Here is a 22,270-nt window from a genome sequence, read left to right as displayed (position 1 = left end):
TTTTGTACTTATAAACAACACTAAGTTACTTAATTGATCGTGATCACAATCATTGTTTATGTTTGTGCGTAGGTTCGCCATGGTGATGTTAAAGATCAAGGAATATGTGATTTAGAAAATGGTCCGACCAAAGTTGTGCAATGCTACAACGGGTATATCGTAAATGGTTATCGATTCCATACAAAAGACTACGGTATAAACAAATCAACGATAAACAGTGGTGTGTGTGTCAAGGGTAGCAGCTACGGTGAAAATGAACATGATTACTACGGTGTTATAGAGGAAATAATGGAGTTGACTTACTTAGGCATGAATAACAGGGTTACGATATTCAAGTGTCATTGGTTTGATCCAACTGCAACAAGACTCGACAAAGCTTCAGGCACTGTGGAGGTGAATCATAAATCCAGGTTTGGAACATATGAACCATTCATATTAGCCTCGCAAGCTCAACAAGTTTATTATACTTCATATCCGAGTATAAAAAAGTCAGATAGAAATGAATGGTGGGCAGTTTGCAAGGTGAAATCCAAACTATACCCCGAGTATGATCAGTTACAAGAAGATGAGTTAGCTGAAGACAGTGATTTCTATCAATCAGATGATGTCTATGACTTTGCTTATGGTCACGATGTTGCGCATGATATGCATGTCATATATCCATTGGCCGATGAAACATTCATAGAGGAATGTGATCCAAATGATGTACCAAGTGGATGGGCAAACAATGAAGAAGAAGAAGAAGAAGAAAGTCAAACTAGTGATGAGAAAGAATTCTCAAGCTAGTGAGCAAAATCTTATACTACAAACCTCTATTTAAATGCATTGTAATACTTGATGTGAGTTGTATTGCAATACTTGGTGTAAATGATTAAAAATTTTATTTGAATGTATTGTAATACTTGATACAAATGATTTGAATGCATTGTAATACTTGATGTGAATGATTTCAATTATCTGAATGTATTATAATTTATGCAACGAATGATTTGAATTAGTGCAATACTTGATGTGAATTATTTGAATTATTTGAATGCATTGCAATACTTGATGTGAATGACTTGAATGCATTGTAACACTTGATGTGAGTTGTATTGCAATACTTGGTGTGAATGATTAAAAATTTTATTTGAATGTATTGTAATACTTGATACGAATGATTCGAATGCATTGTAATACTTGATGTGAATTATTTCAATTATTTGAATGTATTATAATTTATGCAACGAATGATTTGAAGTAGTGCAATACTTGATGTGAATGATTTGAATTAGTGCAATACTTGATGTGAATGATTTGAATTATTTGAATGCATTGCAATGCTTGATGTGAATGACTTGAATGCATTGTAATACTTGATGTGAATTATTTGAATGTATTGTATGGCATATGTTATTTGTTAGAATATGGTTCGTGGAGGTTATAGTGGTCGCTCATCCAGTAGTAGTCAGGCTCAGCCTTCATCTTCACGGGCTCCTGTGATAGGTATATCATATAACTAATTGGATGCTTGATTAGTTCAAATGCGCATTCTGAGAATTTCTAATGTATTTTTTTACAGATGATGTTGCGCCTGTACACGACCCACCTACACCAGTTGATCACACAAGTCAACAGCCAACACAGGAAACAGGGTCTTCTCAGACTGGCACAAGAAGACTCATTCGAATAGTGTATATCGATAATCGACCGTAAGTATCTTGTTTTCAATTATTGCATATCTTTTAAATATTTTATATTGATATTTACTATGTAACAATTCATGTGCAGCACGAGGTTTGAGCCACAAGAAGTAGTACGGGAGATTAGGAATTCACTTCTTCAACATCTACCAGGACCAGTTGCTCAATGGAAAGAGTACTCAAAGGAGGTGTTAGACAGATTGTGGTCCTCATTCATGGTATACAGTTGTTCCTCATAGTTAATGTGTTTCATATTTAATTTATTTAAGCAATGTCTACTAACTTTCTGAAAATATTTGTAGGCTTCGAATCGTTTCGCAACTACGGTGGAAGAAAATGATGCAAGGAAGGTGTGGCAGAAGGTGGCTGCCAATCGATTTGCAGACATGCTGCACACTATGAAGACTGCAGCAAAAAAAACATCTGGCGTAGTAGATGATCCATTACTGTGGAAGGGCCATGGTCCTATTACTATCAGGAGAGATTACTGGGATGAAATGTGCGATAAGTGGGCGGGAGATGCATTTAGAAATCGCTCTACGAAGGCTGCACAAAATCGATCGAAGATGCCCGAAGCCCATCTACACACAGGTGGATCTATGACATTTGGGAGTCACCTAAAGAAAATGGTAACTCATCAATATATAATATTAATTTTATAAGTATTGTTGCAAACTTGTATACTAATTCTTTTGTCATTTAACTTCGCAGGAAGCAGAAAAAGGAGGCAGTGTACCATATAAGGATGTATTTGTAGAAACACATAAACGGAAGACCACGGGAGTCTTCGTATCAGAGAAGGCGAGAACGACAACGGTATGTATTAATTCTATTAATAATCATTGCAATATATATGCAAGTTATCATAATGTTATCATTAATTATTAATGAATACTTTAAACATTATTTTGTAGGAGGCATATGAGCAACAGATGCTAGAGCGATATGGCGATGACGCTACTCAGCATCTATCATTTGATCCTACAGCATGGGTGACTGCAGCAGGTGAACCCAAAAAAGGTCGCGTGTTCGGGTTTGGGAGTAATATGAACACTTCACCAGTTATTGGTTCTTCCAGTTACGGCTCACCGACTTCTTGCACCGACATAAGCTCCAAGCAGCCGACTATTCTTTTTGGTGATGATGTACGCCAGATCATTAATGAATCACTGAATAACTACTTCCAATACACCGTCGCCCCCTTTCTCCGAAATCAGATCAAGGCCGCTGTTCAGGATAGGGGATCTTCGATTCCAGGTCCCTCTCAGGTATAATCACATATTCAGTTTTTTGTCTGCCTTAGAACACATATGAGCATAATCGAATCACATATATAACTTTTTGTCTGCCTAAGAACACATATGAGTATGTTATAATCACATATTCAGTTTTTTGACTGCCTTAGAGCACATATGAGCATGCTATAATAACATATAGAGTTTTTTTATTGCATTAGAGCACATATGAGCATGCTATAATCACATATAAAGTTTTTTTGTCTGCCTTAGAGCACATATAAGCATGATAGAATCACATATAAAGTTTTTTTGACTGCATTAGAACACATATGAGCATGCTATAATCACATATTTAGTTTTTTGACTGCCTAAGAACACATATGAACATGTTATAATCACATATTCAGTTTTTTGACTGCCTTAGAGCACATATGAGCATGCTATAATAACATATAGAGTTTTTTTATTGCATTAGAGCACATATGAGCATGCTATAATCACATATAAAGTTTTTTTGCCTGCCTAAGAACACATATGAGCATGATAGAATCACATATAAAGTTTTTTTGACTACATTAGAACACATATGAGCATGCTATAATCACATATTTAGTTTTTTGAATGCCTAAGAACACATATGAGCATATTATAATCACATATTCAGTTTTTTGACTACCTTAGCACACATATGAGCATGCTATAATAACATATAGAGTTTTTTTACTGCCTTAGAACACATATGAACATGCTATATATCATTTATGATAGAATCACATATAAATTTTTTTGCTTTGCCTGCCTTAGAGCACATATGAGCATGCTATATTCACATATTCAATTTTTTGATTGCCTTAGCACACATACGAGCATGATCGAATCACATATATAGTTTTTTGCCTGCCTTAAAGCACATCTGAGCATGGTAGAATCACATATAGAGTTTTTCTAGATGCCTTAGAACACATATGAACATGCTATAATCACATATTCAATTTTTTGACTGCCTTAGCACACATATGAGCATGATAGAATCATATATATATATATAACTTTTTGTCTGTCTTAGAGCACATATGAGCATGATAGAATCACATATAGAGTTTTTTTATTGCCTTAGATCACACATGAGCACATGATAGAATCACATATAGTGTGTAATTTATTTCATTATATTTTGTTTATCAATACTGACTGTTCTTTTCTTGTGTAGGCTGCTAGCGATAATCAGCGTAGTGGAGCTGAAGGGACAGATAAAAACAATGAACAAGAAGACGCACAAAATCTTGGCGATGATTAGAGGACTATGTTGAAGAATAGCTCATTGAATCGAGGATACTCAATGCAATCATTCTGCTTATAGAGAGCCTTCAAACACGCACCGCAAACATTTATCAAGCAAAGGGAAGAAAACTAATGCACTTAGTTAAAACTTCTGATCATGATTTCTGAAAAATAGCTTTCTACTGTGTTGAGATCACATCCTACTTATTGGATGATGATTAGAACCTTGATGCAGTTTTAGGCCTTTCGGCCTATCCCAAAGAGATAATACTCTGTTTATCAACTAGTTCATTGTGTAGGTTCGATTGGTTAGTAATATATAGATAGCTAGGTTTGGGCTGTAACAAAGAAAAATTGAGCCTACTTATACGGCAATCTAAACTAAACCAAGCAACCATGTACAATCAAACAACAATGCATCATCATCAAGTGAAACGAGAATGGATTCGGTGATTCGCCAAATTACTATTTATCGGTGTTCTGGTATCATGACCATCCATTGTGTTCATCACTGCTGTTTATTGTGCAAAACGGTGGGATACACTATGTCTTGCCCCCTTGCATATTGTTGTTGATTTGTACCATGGACCGTTGAAATGCCATAACACCAATGAATGTGATCTGGCAAATCACCTGAACTGTTGTGGTGACTATTTATGTCCTCCTGGTCATAAAGTCAGCTGGGTGAACCATGATTTCATTCTATGCTCTTCCCTCTATCAACCGAGCATCTAGGCTTGTTACAGTACAACTGTTTATGGAAAATTGATTGCACGACTACCATCTAGTGTTTGCGCCACAAGGCTCCTTTGTGGATTTGCTACCAAATGTGAGGTTGGAAACAACAGAAACGATTTGTTTATCAAACATAACAATGTGGTCATGAAATCTGAGGAAAATCAGGGGGCGGTGGTGATTTCTGAACACAAAAAATTTGTGTTTTCACATATCTCCTGAACTGACCTCTCTCATCATGGAGAGGATATCCAGTGCTGGGCCAAGTACCCTGCAAAGGGGACTCAACCCAGTGAACAGATGCCACACATCCCACACCCCACACTTCCCGTCCCCAATGCCTGGTTGCATGGCATCCATTGATTGAACGAGTAACTTGCAAGGTACTTTCTCTGATAACTGGATCTCCTCTCCCCATCATGATCAAAGGAGTAAAAAAAAAAGGATTAGGCAAAAATATAAAGGTAAAAAGCACCACTTACTTCAAAAACGCAGGTGCAAACCTTGAGAGTCTTGATGCGATCAATATCCCCAACGAGCTTACTTACGCAACTCTTGTCAGCCTTTCTCGACTGACAATCGAACTCGAAGGACTGCAGGCATGGCGCAACAATCTCCATGTTTGGAAACTCAGTACCAGCAATCCTCAAGCTCATGAGATGTGGTGCAGAGATCCGCACATCCTTTGTCCTACCAGAACAATTATCTATGCTCAAGCTTTCAAGCCGTGGGCAAGCCGACAGCATGCGGGAAAAATGGGCTCTATTAAATATAAAATAGTTCAAACTCAGGCTCCTGAGGGAGCAAAGGACCACCCCACCACCCTTTGGAGAATCAAAAAAGCAACCGTACAACTTCAAATTCAATATGGACTGGCAGTCAAATAAATCAAAAGGTAGCTTATAGCATCCACTTAGATTTCCATCGCAATCAATTGTGAGACTTAATTCTTCAACTTTCTTTACTGCAACAACATGGCGTATCCAACCACCAATTAGTCTTTTATCTGTATTTCTTCTCAAAGTCGAGCACAAGCGAAAGCTACGAAGGCATCCTTCATGCCACAACAAAAACTGACTAATCACTGTGAAGAGATCAGTTCTTTCTGGTGGTGGGTTTAGCCGACCCAGGTTCTGTCCAGCTTGAGGGAAGTCATCCTCATCGAATTCCAGGGAGGGGATCGCCGTCCAAAGATGCTTCCATCTCTTGGACAGAATACTGGTTCTTACTGCAGTTTTGATGGGAAGAAAGCAGAGTATGTGTAGCAGAACCGAATCAGGTAATGCATCGATCCTGCTCTCGGTGGCACTCTCCATTTATGATGTGCACAGCCAATTTGGCTTCCCTCCCACTAAATGAATGGTGAGAATGTACAGTAACTAATCTGGCTCTGCAATGAAAGACTTGTCAACAAAATTTGGACTCCTGGGACTTGTGAATTACATATAATCCAGCTATATCTAATCACATACCGATGAAATAGTGTGTAGATATCCATCTTCAATATAAGCTTTATTTATTGATTTATTTATTTAATTCTTGAGGGCATCTGGGCTCTGCCCGTTTGACTCTAGATTGTTAAAAACACTCATGGTAAAAATCTCATACGCATACACAATAAAAGACCCGAAACAATGGACAGTTTTTACGTGGTTCGGCAGGATGCCTATATCCACGATTCTCCTTCTCACTATCTTTCGTGAGAAGGTTTCCTTTATACTTATATTATTATAAGAGATTTATTATAAATAGAATTCTAATCAGGCCAAATTTTATGGGAATCCGTTTTACAAGAAGATCAAAAGTTTTTGACTCTCCTAATTCCCTTAATAAGCTTTTCTTCTTCCTTCTACTTTCCAAATGGCCTTTCCATCTCAGCTGTCGATCTTATCTTTTGAAATCCGATAAACTTTCATATGTGATTGTGTCAATCCTGATGTTGCAACTGGATCAACATTAACAAGTTCTGCCTCTGCGTGCGGGTACGTGCACATGCAAGTTTATCTGTGTTTGCATTCCTGTATATGCATCTGTGTATGCATGCATTTGTGCATGCAAACATGTGTGCATGATGTTGAGAAACAAAGATTTGATTCATGGTATATATGTAAACAGTAGTTATATCTTGCATCTTCTTTCAAAACAAAGTTATATCTTGTATCTCTTCTGTTAAAGCGCCAACCAGATTAGGCTTTCGTTTTTTATTTTCTGATAAGGAAGGAACCCTCACCGACAACTGGATCACTTAATCGGCCTCCCTTCATCTAAGGAAAAACTCCTGGTTGAGATCATGACCACCCAGCATTATATGCCCCAACTGTGATAAAGCAACGGCAACCCCAATGCGCCGGCAGGATTTAATCCTGAGGCTTCTGCTTTACACAGGACCCCGCTGACCACACGGGCAACGACTGCATTGGTAACCAGGTTTTCTTACTCTTCCCAAGATGCCAGCTTTTGGCAAAGGGCATCATCACCTTCGGGTGACATATCGACTATATGCTAGAATATGCACATTTATCAATGGGATATGAACAGGTGAATTCTAACTCTACCTTTATAAAGACTCTTCTGATCATTGGAGAAAAAGCTTCTTTTTATTTTTTTTACATAGAATCATTGGAGCAAAGCTTGCTGAGTTACGAGCCATTCACAAGAGCCACTATATGCCAATCAAAACTATATGGTTGGTCGAGACTTGAGATTTCATCAATCAAAACTATGGTTGCACAGTTTTCTCTCTGAGGAAGCTTGCACTTGATCCAGTCTGTTACATGAATTATGAAAATTTATAACATAAACGTTTAGAATCACATGAACCAAAAGAAAATACAGTTGCTTAGAACAATGAGATTTACATGGTTCAGCAATATGCTTAAATATGTGTGTTTTTACTCAAGTAGTAATGAAGAAGAGCAAACTTAACATCAAGAGAACCGACTGAAAAGACAGAAAGAAAAGGCCGTACCTTAGTCTTCAGCTAATAGAATACATTCCTTCTCTCACGAGCCACACACTACTAACTCCTATTCTCATACACGGGTACTATGGTGTTTCAATGAGAGAGAGAGACAGATGTCAGCCTCTGTCCGCTGCCTTCAACGAGGAAACCCGAAAGACTTTAGGGAAACCCAAAAGAGTTAAAAGAAAACAAAGCTGGGGCCTATCTCACAAGGACACGGCAAAAAGGACGTCATTTTTTGTGTAATTTTTTCATGAAGAGTAATATAGAATCGGACACGACACAAGGATAAGTTAGAGTGTCCCTATGACATAGCTTGGGCACTTTATTGCTCTCTTTTTTTCTTTTCCTTTGTGTCTTTCTTACCCACGAAGGAAGGTAAAGCATCAATCATGCGGTTGCTTCTTGAAATGTAAATGGGTCGGATTCGGTTCGTATGTAGATAATTCTGAGTGCGATGTGATCAAATGTCGCCAAATCTAACTTGGAGTCAAATTCGGGTATGGAGGGAGCTGGGTGTTACAAATTGGATTTTAGCTAATGGCATCCACTTTTATGTGTATTTGGTTTCAGATGTAATTGGGTTTGGGTTTGGATGCAAAATGCAAACTCTGAGATTGTACACAAACTGTTTAATTAATTGGATGTGGATAGGGATGCAAAGGGTTCGGATATAGAACAACTAAATACATGGAGTCGAAATCGGCCAGATCAAGTACAGCCAAAAATGGCAAAACGTAAAATTAATTGGTCAATTGGGCATTCGAAACCAAGGACCGTTAATTTGAAAATTCAATTGAATTATTTGGTTCATTAGATCTTGAATTTTTATATTTTTATGAACCTCCTTTCATTTTCAGGAATTCATGAAATAATGAATAATGGATTGGAAAAGAAAAATGTATGACTATACCAAATGCAAGAAAAGACCTCCGTGTAGTCAATATGGGTCCTCACCACCCGTCAATGCATGGTGTTCTTCGACTCATTGTTACTCTAGATGGCAAAGTTGTTATTGACTATGAACACATAGTGAATGATGTTGATGGTTGTTAACAAAAGAGAAATGCCTTGGTTGTGGAGAGTGCACAGAACAGACAATTTTGCCTCAATCATTTGCTCGAGAGAAAAGAGTCGGTGGACAAAAATGGTAATCTAATTGACATTAAAAAATCAAAGATCGAACCTAAAATGCGATGCTGAGTTATATCTGACTAAAAATGAGTACATACTCCGGGGTTGAATTGTTGAATTTTAACGACAGACGATTTTGCCTTAATCATTTGTTCAAGAGAAGAGAAGGACTACAAACAAAAATAATAACCTATTTTTTAAATTTTTTTAGACTATAAAAATATTATTAATGTAATAAAATACTTAATCTAAGTGTTGGTTCTTAGGTTTTTTACCATGTAGATTATATTCATGCATTTAGATTTGCAAAAAAATGCATCTAGAATTAATTTTTGAAAGTGGTTTGAAAGGTTTGAATCTTCATTTTCTTGGACGATCTCTCTCTCTCTCTCTCTCTCTCTCTCTCTCTATATATATATATATATATATATATATATATATAGAGAGAGAGAGAGAGAGTGATTTGTGAAAAACAAGGAAGACACCTATTTTAATGGTGGTGGGCAGCTATAAGTACTTTTCTTATGTATAAGGTAATGAGTAGGTGTTTGAACATTAGGTGCTCGATAAACATGCCTGATGGGTTTTTCAGCCTTTTTCATTTTATTTTTATATTTTAACCCTAATGATATGATCTATTTACTTGATTTTATAGGGATCAACTCTTGAAGTGTTCAATTCCGAAACACGTGTTGGTTTTTATGAGACTCAAAAAATCAATGGTCTAAAATCTTTGTAAATTTTTTAGGCTTCAAACATCATTTTTTCTTGGAAAGCACATGATCCAGGTGTGGATTCTTAGTAAATTTACCATGCCCAACACCATTATAGGGTCAAAATCCCATAAAAAATATCGGAGAAGCCGAAAAACCCATAAACTGCATTCATCAAGCACCTATATATATATATATATATATATATATATATATATATATATATATATATATATATATATATATATATATATATATATATATATATATATATATATATATATCACTTCAGCCATAGCATCCTTTCTTTGCTGTTGCAAATTATTCTTTACTATCTCATTTTAAAGGTGAAAAAAAACCCTTACATGTGAATCATCACTTTGCTTGACATCTCTATTTGTCTCTTTGTTGGGTCTCTAAAGATGATCTGGTTCCCTTTGGAGTGGTACCATTCAAATAGGGATGTAAATGGTTTAGATTCACATGGAATGTGGCCAATATTATATTCAACAAATTGGATGTTGGCTAATCCAATTTGAATTGGAGTTTGGATTCGGATGGTGAGAAGCTCATATTAGATCCACTTTTTTAGGTGTGAATGGATTTTTGGATCTGTCAAATTTTGATATTTTGTTGAATTGGGTAGCAAAATATCAAAACTATATCCGCATCCTATTATAATCAGATATTGTTTTCGCTTATCAAATGCAACTAAGCGTGGAATTTGGTCGGGTATTTAATAAAATCTGGTTCATTGACATCCCTACGTTCAAACCACAACACTCGTGATACATTCTTGGCTGACTTGAACTATGAGAGGCCATGGACTAAACTCATCATTGATCTACTACACAAGTGTACTAATCCCAGTTGATTTGTTGCAATAAACTTCAAAATATTGATCAATTTATTACGGTTGTTTAAGTTTTACAAAATTATGCTTTAAAATAATTTTAAAACAAATATTTTGAAATTAATAGCTTGCCTCCCTCCAAGGTAAAACTCCAGGACGAGGATACAATCACCCAGCCATACGTGCTTCAACCATGGTAACGAAAAGGCAGCCCCCATGCATTGGGATTTGATCTTGAGCCTTTAGCTTAACACAGAACCCCACTGACTTCATGGGTAACCACTGCACTGGTGATCAAGATACACGAGAGTTAAAACTTAAAACCTTGAATTTGGCTTGGTAAAAGATTTATTAGAACTTTGGTCGTTAAGCAGACTATCCAAACCCAAGAATGGATCTTAGGTCTGACAAGTCGTCAACTGAACATATGAAATGAAAACATATAAACCAACAGTAGTGGAAGTAGGCTTGGGAATCTCACTAGGGGTGGCAAAATCTGATACTACCCGCCAACCCGCTTCTTAGCCGGGTCTGGGTTTGGCTTAAACAGGTTCGTGTCATAAACGGGTCGACCCGCATAGCCCGCTTATTAAACGGGTCGGGTTAGTGTTAGGGGTATGCAAAGTTAGTTACAACTAATTTCTTTGTGATCATATTCTCGTAACTAAATTAGTTATAAAGGTCAAAATGAAAGCGGGTTTCAGTAATTAGACCGAGTGCCTTTTATGGCCACCCAAAATGCAACACGTGTCCTCCTGCACACCCATACCCCACATTTTGTATGAATGGTGTCTTCCTGAAAAAACTTCAAACAAACCAGCAACTTTTCAAAAAATCACACAATTGTGAGTTAAAAAAACAATCAATGAACCATCCAGCTATTTTTGTGAAATATGGCTGAGCAGAAAATCAAATTAAATAAAAAAAATCATTATTAATCTAAAATACTGTGTATGTCTTGCATTTTGGTGGCAGAGTACCTTGAAAGGTGCTTGATTTGAATATGCAAGGGGCAGGCTCATCATAAAAAAAAAAAAAAAAGGGCCAACCATTGCAAGTGATAGCCTTTCTTTGGGCAGGAGGGACCTCAAGGGTTTTACCAACAAGAGGCCAGCCAATGTGCGGTCATTAATAAGTTTTTTTCCTTTAGATTATCCAAAAAGAGGGTGTTCAATTTTGATTGCTTTTTATCGCAAGCTAAGCTAAGCTTGCCTTCATGGTGAACCCTAGTTAAACAAGTTGTGCTCGAGCTTGCTTGTCTAAAAAAATATTTTTAAAAAATTAAAAATAATAGAAATTTAGACTTTAAACCTACCACACTATGCTTAAATTAGCTCATTTACAAAAATAAATACATTGTTTTGAATGGGTAAGCAATAAAATTGAACTATAAACTTATTGATTGGAAGCAAGACACATCAAACATCTATACTCTATGATAGACAATATAAGCATTAATTGTAAACTATATTGTCATTCATCTTGAGATCAACTGTGTCCAAGGAACCTCAGCTGGTAATACCAGCTCCCACTAGTCTGATCCGGCGCGCTTCTCGAAAGCAATTAACTAGCAGGCTCTATATTGAATTTTTTTATATATACCCACATTTTTTTTTTGAAAGGCAAGCTGGGGTTAGGCAGATCCCTACCTGATATCTCTTAAGCCCCATGTGGCTGAGGGATTCGAACCTGGGCCTTCAGCTTGGCACAGGACCTCACTTACCACATGAGATACCACCTCGGTGGTGTATATATACCAACATTTACCTGATATTATGTCATACATCATATTTTATGACTTTTTTTTTTATTTAGTTACACAGAGAAACCCACAGCCTGGTAACAGGTAGAGAATAGATCGACCACTAGGGCCTATGTTGCTCTGTTGGATGTTTTACAAATAGGTCTTTGCTATTTTGAGCAGGAAGGGGCAAGCCTATAAAACTCAAGCTAAGGGTTTAGGTCACAGTGACATGCCATTTAGATAGGGATGTCAACGGGTCGGGTTTGGTTTGGACACAAGTGAAACCAAACTCCAACCTGATTTGAGATGTTAGTATCAGGTGCAGATTGGATCCAATCAAACCCACTATAAGAGAAACCATACCCGGATCTTATAAGGATTAAATGTACCAAACTCGGACCTGAAATTCCACTAGAGGGGGGGTGAATAATGAAATACGATGCAGATCGATAAAATAAAAAATAAGGCAACAAGGCACAACACAATAAACACAGGATTTATACTGGTTCGGTCAATTCCCAGACCTACATCCAGTCCTCAAGTAAAACACTTGAGCCTTACACTATAACATCCGAGTTACCGGATAAATAGTACAACACCCTCTTCCTCAGAGGTCTACTTCTCTCAACAGAGAAGGGAAACACCCTCTTCCTCAGAGGTCTACTTCTCTCAATAGAGAAGGGAAACACCCTCTTTCACAGAGGTCTACTTCTCTCAACAGAGAAGGGAAACACCCTCTTTCACAGAGGTCTACTTCTCTCACCAGAGAAGGGATACAACAAAAATCAGAAAGTTACAACACTTTCCTATAGAACCTTCAGAATGATATGCAGAGTATGAATGCACGTATGAAGATTCTCAGAATGATCTTTTTCTTTTCTTACACACTCTTGTATTTTTCTGAGAGCTTTTCTTGACTTTTTCTTTTTCTAAGCTCTTTTCTCAGAGTATCGAGCAGGAATTTTTCTCGTTGAAAGCTTGTTTTTCTTTTCACACTGTTGTGTTTGTATATATATAGTCTTTAGAAAACTAGTCGTTGTCTTTTTTAAATGATTGTCCTTTTGGGATATGAGAAGTCAGGTCATTTCAAAAACAACTTAGTGTGAAAAAGATAAGTGTACTATATTATTTTTTCAAAAAGTCTTCTTTCCATACGAAGCATTTTTGGAGTACACTATTCGTTGGTGTATTTTAAATGAGTTATTCTTTGTATTAGGTCTTTTCTCATAATAAATGTTTTGTAGTATTTTTGAACGTTGAAGTGTAGTTTATCATGTAGTTTTGTCTTTACTCAATTTAATGGTTTGTAGTACATTGAACGTTGGAATATATTCTATCATGTAATTTTGTCTTTACTCAATTTAATGAATATTAGTATATTAATATTTTTCTTACAAGTCATCACTTACAATAAATGTATGTAAGTGTGATAAATGTTTGTCGAGTACTTTATTTATAAATGGTCGTTTCTTAAAAGCTTTTGGAATAGCATTTAATGTTTACAGAAGGAATGATGACTTTCAGTAAGTCGACATTCTTGAGTGTGTGTTTTATTTATAAATAAATAGTCATTTCTCAAATGCTTTTTAAGGTGGCATTTAATGCTTAAAGAAAGAAATAGTCATTTCTTATTTTAATAAAATAATATTTATTTTCTCAAATCGTCAATTCTAAAATGAATGGTTGTGAAGTACACGAAATGCTTGAGTAATACTTATATTACAAATAGTCATTTCTCAAATATATGCTTGTGTATTATGAACCAATACATCTTTTCATAATTTATCTTTTCTTATATAAATGTTTATGTATTATGAACCAAAATTTCTTACGTAAATGTTTGTATATTATGAACTAATGCATTTTGTCTTTTCTTACATAAATGCTTATGTATTATGAATCAATACATCTTTTCACATTTTGTCTTTTCTTACATAAATGCTTATGTATTATGAACCAATGCATCTTTTCACTATTCAGAGTCAAAGTGTGTCCTTCTCATATTCACGTATACTCATAATAATTACAAATATGAAAACACATTAATCATGACACATTTTTTAAGTCATTCTTTTCTTTCAAAAATGTCATATCTTTCAAAGTATACATCACATGATCACCCTATGACCTATTTCCTTTCATGTCTATCCATAAAAACTATTTATATATTAAATAAGCAATCATGACATTTCTTTATCTCTTTCATCTCATTCACTCATTAATTATTTTTGTCCTCTTCTCCATCCATGTCTTATTTGAAAATCCATGTCTGTCATCACTCTCTTCATACGCCCAACTTAAAATTTCTCATTATGTCTTTTCAGCTTGACTTTATCTCTATTCTCCTCTCTCACATGAATTGAGCTCACTTCCTTCTTTACTCTGTCTCAAAACAATAGATCGCCCCATGTACTTTTTGAAATCCATTTCTTGACTTGTTGTCTTCAACTCTCAACTTGCTTCAACCTGGTCTATAATATTAACTCTTCGACTCTGATCCCTCCTTTTTGTCAATGACAAAGGGGGAGAGAAAACCTACCTCTCCTATGTAGGAGAAAAACGTTTAACTCTTTATCTCATACACATGAAGTATACACAAACTTTTTTATGTTAATTCTGATGTTTTTTATGATTACTATTTCTATGCATTTTTTATTTCTGATATCATATTTGAATCATCATAATATATATGGCTTATTGACAGAGGGGGCATATATTGTCATCATCAAAAAGGGGGAGAATGTTGAGAAACTATGTTTTGATGATACATGATAAATATGATATGCTTTCATATGTGAAACTGAATATGTTATATTATGACTGGATATGATGTGTTATGTATTTAACGAGTATTTGAAGCAAGGTTATTTCACTTAAGAAGAGTGAAGAAAACTTGATCAAGTACAACTATTTGATGCAATCATACTACTTTGAAGAAAAAGCTTGATGGGTCATACATTCATAAAGATTATCCAAGAAGATCGGCTACCTCAAGATGAAGAATTTTTTTTTCTTCTTTAGAGTCATATGTAACAGAACCTTCAGAAGCATGCATATTTCATATTATACTATATGCTTTGAAATCATACAAGCCATTTATTTACAAAAAGTTAAGCTTTTATAAAAGGATACGTTATGTATATTATAGCATTTCAAAAACACCTTTTTGAAACAAATCATTGTACTTCCTATAAGTATTTATGAAAAAGACATTTTGACAAGATATAATAGCTCATGATTTCAAAAGCATTAATTGTACTTTCTTACAAGCATTTATGAAAAGGACATTTTGACAAGATATAATAGCTCATGATTTCAAAAGTATTAATTGTACTTTCTTACAAGCATTTATGAAAAAAAAAGACATTTTGACAAGATATAATAGCTCATGATTTCAAAAGCATTAATTATACCTTCTAACATGTATTTATGAAAAAGACAACTTGAAAAGATATAAAAGCTAATGATTTCAAATATGAAAGAAAAAGACAAAATGAATTAATTCATAATACACAAACATTTACGTAAGAAATTTTGGTTCATAATACATAAGCATTTATGTAAGAAAAGACAAAATGTGAAAAGATGTATTGGTTCATAATACATAAGCATTTATGTAAGAAAAGACAAAATGTGAAAAGATGTATTGATTCATAATACATAAGCATTTATGTAAGAAAAGACAAAATGCATTAGTTCATAATATACAAACATTTACGTAAGAAATTTTGGTTCATAATACATAAACATTTATGTAAGAAAAGATAAATTATGAAAAGATGTATTGGTTCATAATACACAAGCATATATTTGAGAAATAACTATTTGTAATATAAGTATTACTCAAGCATTTAGTGTACTTCACAACCATTCATTTTAGAATTGACGATTTGAGAAAATAAATATTATTTTATTAAAATAAGAAATGACTATTTATTTCTTTAAGCATTAAATGTCACCTCAAAAAGCATTTGAGAAATGACTATTTATTTATAATTAAAACACACACTCAAGAATGTCGACTTACTGAAAGTCATCATTCCTTCTGTAAACATTAAATGTTATTCCAAAAAGCTTTTAAGAAATGACCATTTATAAATAAAGTACTCAACAAACATTTATCACACTTACATACATTTATTGTAAGTGACAACTTATAAGAAAGTACAATTAATGCTTTTGAAATCATGAGCTATTATATCTTGTCAAAATGTCTTTTTCATAAATGCTTGTAAGAAAGTACAATTAATGCTTTTGAAATCATGAGCTATTATATCTTGTCAAAATGTCTTTTTCATAAATGCTTGTAGGAAGTACAATGATTTGTTTCAAAAAGGTGTTTTTGAAATGCTACAATATACATAACGTATCCTTTTATAAAAGCTTAACTTTTTGTAAATAAATGGCTTGTATGATTTCAAAGCATATAGTCTAATATGAAATATGCATGCTTCTGAAGGTTCTGTTACATATGACTCTAAAGAAGAAAAAAAAATTCTTCATCTTGAGGTAGCCGATCTTCTTGGATAATCTTTATGAATGTATGACCCATCAAGCTTTTTCTTCAAAGTAGTATGATTGCATCAAATAGTTGCACTTGATCAAGTTTTCTTCACTCTTCTTAAGTGAAATAACCTTGCATCAAATACTCGTTAAATACATAGCACATCATATCCAGTCATAATATAACATATTCAGTTTCACATATGAAAGCATATCATATTTATCATGTATCATCAAAACATAGTTTCTCAACAGGACCATACTTGATAAATTTATATTTTTTATCATTTTTACATTGAAAATTTGTGGATCTTACTCGGAACTCGGGTCAGGCCCGGGTCTGGTATAAAAGTTCACAAACCATACCCAAATCCATATATTAATCGGACCCTTTGGCTCTGACATGGATTCTATTTTAACCTTCTTATTTATCACCAAACACTAATCCTACAGTCAGGTCCGGGTCAAACCCGATCCATTAACACCCCTACGTTTAAAGTAGGGGGCATGATTCCAACATGTGTGAACCATTATTTTAATGGTTTTAGCAATTTTAATACTTTTAAATAGAAAATAATTTATTGAACAAAAAACTGAAAAAGGATCATTGGGTCGTATATGGCACAAGGTTGGTCTCATTTTACAACCCGCCATGTATGGCTTGACAATTTTGAATCCCTTTCAGTTTCATTGCTGGAGCAGTGTGAACAAAGGACTCACAATTTTTTATTGGTATATCCAACCAATGTTGTCAGTATCGGAATCGGACCTGTATCATTTGGCCGACGATTCAGGTGTATACGGTCGGATACCGATACTCAAGTGTATCATTCTGAATCGGCCAAAAATAATTACAAATATTACATGTCAATCAGAATGTAACACACGTTAAAATCATTTAAATAACATTAAAATTAAATTAAATATTTATTTTAAAAGATTTTGATATTTATTAAAAAATAACTGATTCAGTCAATATGGTATTGATTTTCTAGCGATATGATACGTATTAGCAGATAAGCGCCGATACTGAAAACATTGCCACCAACTACCATTAACACTGAATGATCCGCCATTAGGGATGCCTCTTAGAAGCCCACATAATCCACCGTCCCCATGGAGAGCATGATGCCACAGAAAAGCAGCGCTAGACCTTGTTCTAGTGAGTCCATGTGCATGCCTTGGTGTTTTATGGACGAGAACAACTGTAACCCCCCCCCCCCCTCTCCGACAAAAGCATCGAAGGGGATAAACTTTCAAAAAAAAATGATGATTTCTCTTTTTGGGGAAACTGTGTTGCCAGAGGAGGTGAGGATAAACCTCACCCCCCAAAATCCACAAGAGGGTGAGGTTTATCCTCACCCTGCCCTCCTTCTCGCACCAGACGAGCGACAGAGGGAGAAAGGAGAGCGGCAGAGGGAGAACGAAAAAAAAAAATTAGACTAAACGGTACCAGAGATGAGGTAAGGTTCCTCCTCCTCTTCTCCTTATTCACCTTCTTCTTCATTCTTTTCTTTTCCGGTGAGTGAGGGTTGACAGCCATGGCTGCCGGCGATTTACAGAGGGTAAACAAACAGAAGAGAGTGTGGGAAGAGAGAGAGAGGGTCGGTCGACGTCGGCAGCCAACCCCTCTACCGCAGAGAACCAAGGGAGAGGGTCGGCTCAGAGGCCGACCCCCTTTGGAGACAAAAGGGGCTTTTCCCCTTTCCATTTCTGCTGCTGCGTTTTTAAGACCCGAGTCAGTCTGGGCAGGTCAGTCTGGGTCATGCCCAGATCGAGCCAGTTAAAAAAACAAATTATGGGTTCGGTTCAACCTGGGTGCAACCCAGACCAAATCAGGTTAGTCTGGGTTGCACCCAGACTGAGATAGACCGAGTTAGAAAAAAAGGGACGTTGGTTGAACCGGTTCGAACCAAACCGATTCAGGTTGAACCGGTTCATGTGGAGTCGATTCAAACCAAACCGGTCTGAACCAAACCGATTTGGATCAACCTGAGTCAGACTGAACCAGTTCGATCTGATTAGGTCTTGGTTCTTAGTTCAGATCTAGTTTGATCTAGACTAGACCCAAATTTGAATCCAGACTGACTGTTATGGATCTGATTAGATCACTCCTGGATCCATATCGAAACTGAGTTTAGATCCGATTATATTATTCTGGATCCAGACAGATTGGGTCTAGATCCAGTCAGACTGTTCTGGATCTAGTCATACATTTCTGGATTCAAATGAGTAGTGGATATGGATCTAGTTAAGCAGCATTGGATCCAGATTATAAATGGATCTAGATTAGGTTGTGAGTTAGTCTCGAATTGTATATAAATCTGCAATAACCAAAATACCCTTATGGGTACCCGAGATCCATTTTGGTAAAATGAGCATAACTTTGCACTCCAAACTCAGAATTGAGTGAGGTTTGGTGCGTTGGACTCATATCAAAAAGATGAATTTATTTGTTCATTAATTTTGATTAAATTAGTTATATAAAAATTGAGGTTTTATAAGTCAATTCGGGAGGGGTATTTTGATAATTCTGTAAGAGGTTTTGTGCATTAATGCAAACATGTTTGTGTAATGACAAGATCATACTGTTAGATCACCTTGAGACTTGATTGCGATCAGAGCACAGTATTCGCACTTGAGGTAAGGGATATTATGAGCAATTTTATATTTAAATAAATATTTTTACGTTGCATGTTATTGTAATATTGTAAATAAATATGATTAGCATGATAATTTTCAAGTGAGACCATGACATGCATAAAATTTTCATGCTTGACATTATGAGTTGATTTCATATACATGTTAGTTGTGATATACATGCTAGTTGTGGTATGTCATGCATGTTAAAAAGATATTATATTTGTGATAGCATGTTTATATGATTATTAATAACATATATTGTGATGAGATTATGTTTAGATTGGAGTCACATTTATTCTATTAATGTCGTATAAATGGAGATTTTGAGATCAACATACATAACCTCTTAAATCCCGAAAGTGACGACCTGTGGCAAGGGCAACCTGGTTCGCGGGCAGAGTACAGTCATCATGGAGAGTGGGCCGCTGGTGATTGATCGATGTAGAGACACTACATCGTTGCGTACTTAGTGAGAGATAGTGTGAGTCCTAATGTCATCATGAGATTAAAGAGTGAGATCTATCGTAATCAGTTTACGACATCACTTGTGAGAGAACAAGTGAATTACGAGTTTAAGAATGTGGTTCAATGTGTTTAACTTAGTTATGACTTAGAGTTATACTCACACAGGGTTTGAGACTCTGGAGGACCATGGATGGTTGAAAACCATCATGGTTAGGATATAGCATGAAACATATCAAGATTTGGAGCCTGATCTTCCCACTAGCTATCGGTGGGGTCTCCGTGGTGGTTTCACTGCAGTGCTTGGTGGTCCGAGGACCACTGAGAGTGTATGGTTCATTGTCTGACCAACATTGTAGAATTGGGGTGTTCTACGCATGTTGCTACGCTCATAGACGGCTATGACCGGTATAGCCGACTTAGTGATAGTTGGTTGTGAAAGAGTGTTTGAAAAAGTAATGGGTGTAATTAAAATATGCAAACTTGTGTGGTGTGTCAAAAACCAAACTAAGACTAGGGGCTTAAAGCCCACTACAGTTGTAAGTTTAAGTATTTATTTGTTTATAATTATTTCTTACTGGGTTGTAGGCTCACCCCCAATGTTTAATTACAACTATAGGTTGCAGGTTCATTAGTACATGCAGGACTTGATCAACTCCTTCTTCGGTAGAGCATTTGGTAGTTTATTTTATGTCATTGACAATAATGTATTGATTATTTTTTTTTTTTTTTATGAATGATAAACATTGTAAAAAAAAGTGAATTATTATGAATAAAAATAAAAAAAATTAACCATCTTTTCTCTGTGTGAACTTTGTACTCTTTCCCTCTAAGAAGTAATACCAAACGAACTCGGACTCCCGAGGTCCCAGATCGAGGTGTTACAACAACTCAAAGAATAATAGACTATATGAAAGAGTCCAGATCAGGTGCAATCACGATACAAAATTTGTGCATTAAGCAATTGATTACTGTCCATCATGCCTTGGGCCTTACGACTGACAGGCCCTGTCCCCAAGATGGAGGGTGATCAAGTGCTTAATGTACAAATATTTGTGCAATCATTTGCAGTTGATCTTTTCACTATGAGATAAGGCTTTTTTAGCTTTTTCTTTTTTTTTTTGGACAACATGAGATAAGACTTCTATGTGAGAAGTCTCAGGATATTTGTACTTTGTTTTTGGTAATAATGAATATAAGCCTTCTCTGTGTGGTGGCTTATGTGTGTATGTTGTCATCATATGTGTATTTTGCAAGTCTCTCTCTCTTGTTCTTTCTTTCTTAGTCTTCTTTTTTTTTCTCGTTTGGGTATGAATTAGGATGTTTTCAATTAAGAAATTTTGAATTAAGATTTTTTATTTAGGGCTTCAAATTAGATCCTTTCAAGTTAGGTTTTGAATTAGGGTTTCAATTTAGGACTTTTCGAATTAAGGCTTGAATTAAATATAAAAAACAATAAAAAATTTTTATTAGGGCTTTGAATCAAAAGTTTTTAATTAAGGATTTTTAGATTTAATTTGATTAGAGCTTTTTGTCTTTTATTTTATTCGATTAGGGTTTGAATTACTACTTTTTATATTTGATTTTATGGTTTATTTTTCTTGTAGCTTAAGGTTTTTGGTTTATTTATGTTTTATTTTCTTTTAGTTTAGGGTTTATTTATGCTTTATTTTCTTGCAGTTTATTTATTTTCAAATAAGAAAAATATTATTTTTTATTTAAGTCGAAACAAATGCTGAAAGAACAATAGTTATAGAACAGACAAAACATGTGTTTTGTCTATTCTGTCCCTTCTTGAACAAGCAATCAAACACTCCCCTAGGGAGATGGGTCTGACAACATATGTTTTCAGTAGGGGATCTAGGCAATCTGGCCATAGCTTATGGATTCCAACTCTCAATTGTGTTTTACACCTAAAGCCATTAACAAAAACTATCATATCCTAACACATGATCTCCGAGGATCTATATTTAGGGGTGGCAATCAGGTCGGGTCGACGGGTTGGCGGGTCAGAATACCTCAACACGAACATGACCTGTTTATTAAACGGGTTGGATGTGGCAAACACGAACATGTTCCAATTATTAAATGGGTAACCCGACACGACACGGTTAACCCGTTTAATAAACGAGGCGGGTCAACACGACACGATTATATCTCTTCGTTAAAAGATGTTGCAAGCAGGAAATAAGAAGGGGGGGTTATTTTAAGTAAGAAGAAATTAAAAAGAGTTATACTTTTAGCTTGATTTGATGTTAAAAAAAAATAACGCTTTTTTCAGATGAGAACATTTAATGCTATTTCTCTCAAGTCTTGTCAC

The 22,270-nt window shown here is 35.4% G+C and overlaps 1 protein-coding gene across 1 annotated transcript; it reads right to left on the bottom strand.

Annotated features, from left to right (window-relative positions):
* Window positions 1-5,382: 5,382 nt before the first annotated feature.
* Window positions 5,383-6,252, bottom strand: LOC149818425 (putative F-box/LRR-repeat protein At5g54820). The gene has a single exon (XM_089986213.1). The coding sequence runs from the start codon at window positions 6,250-6,252 to the stop codon at window positions 5,383-5,385; it is 870 nt and encodes a 289-aa protein (XP_089842339.1).
* Between the last annotated feature and the right edge of the window lie 16,018 nt (window positions 6,253-22,270).

The sequence above is a fragment of the Nuphar pumila genome, chromosome 13 (assembly GCF_984573655.1).
Source record: "Nuphar pumila chromosome 13, dmNupPumi1.hap1.1, whole genome shotgun sequence".
Taxonomy (NCBI): Eukaryota; Viridiplantae; Streptophyta; class Magnoliopsida; order Nymphaeales; family Nymphaeaceae; genus Nuphar; species Nuphar pumila.
The sequence above is the reverse complement of the archived record's forward strand: the minus strand, read 5'-3'. Positions and strand labels throughout refer to the sequence as shown.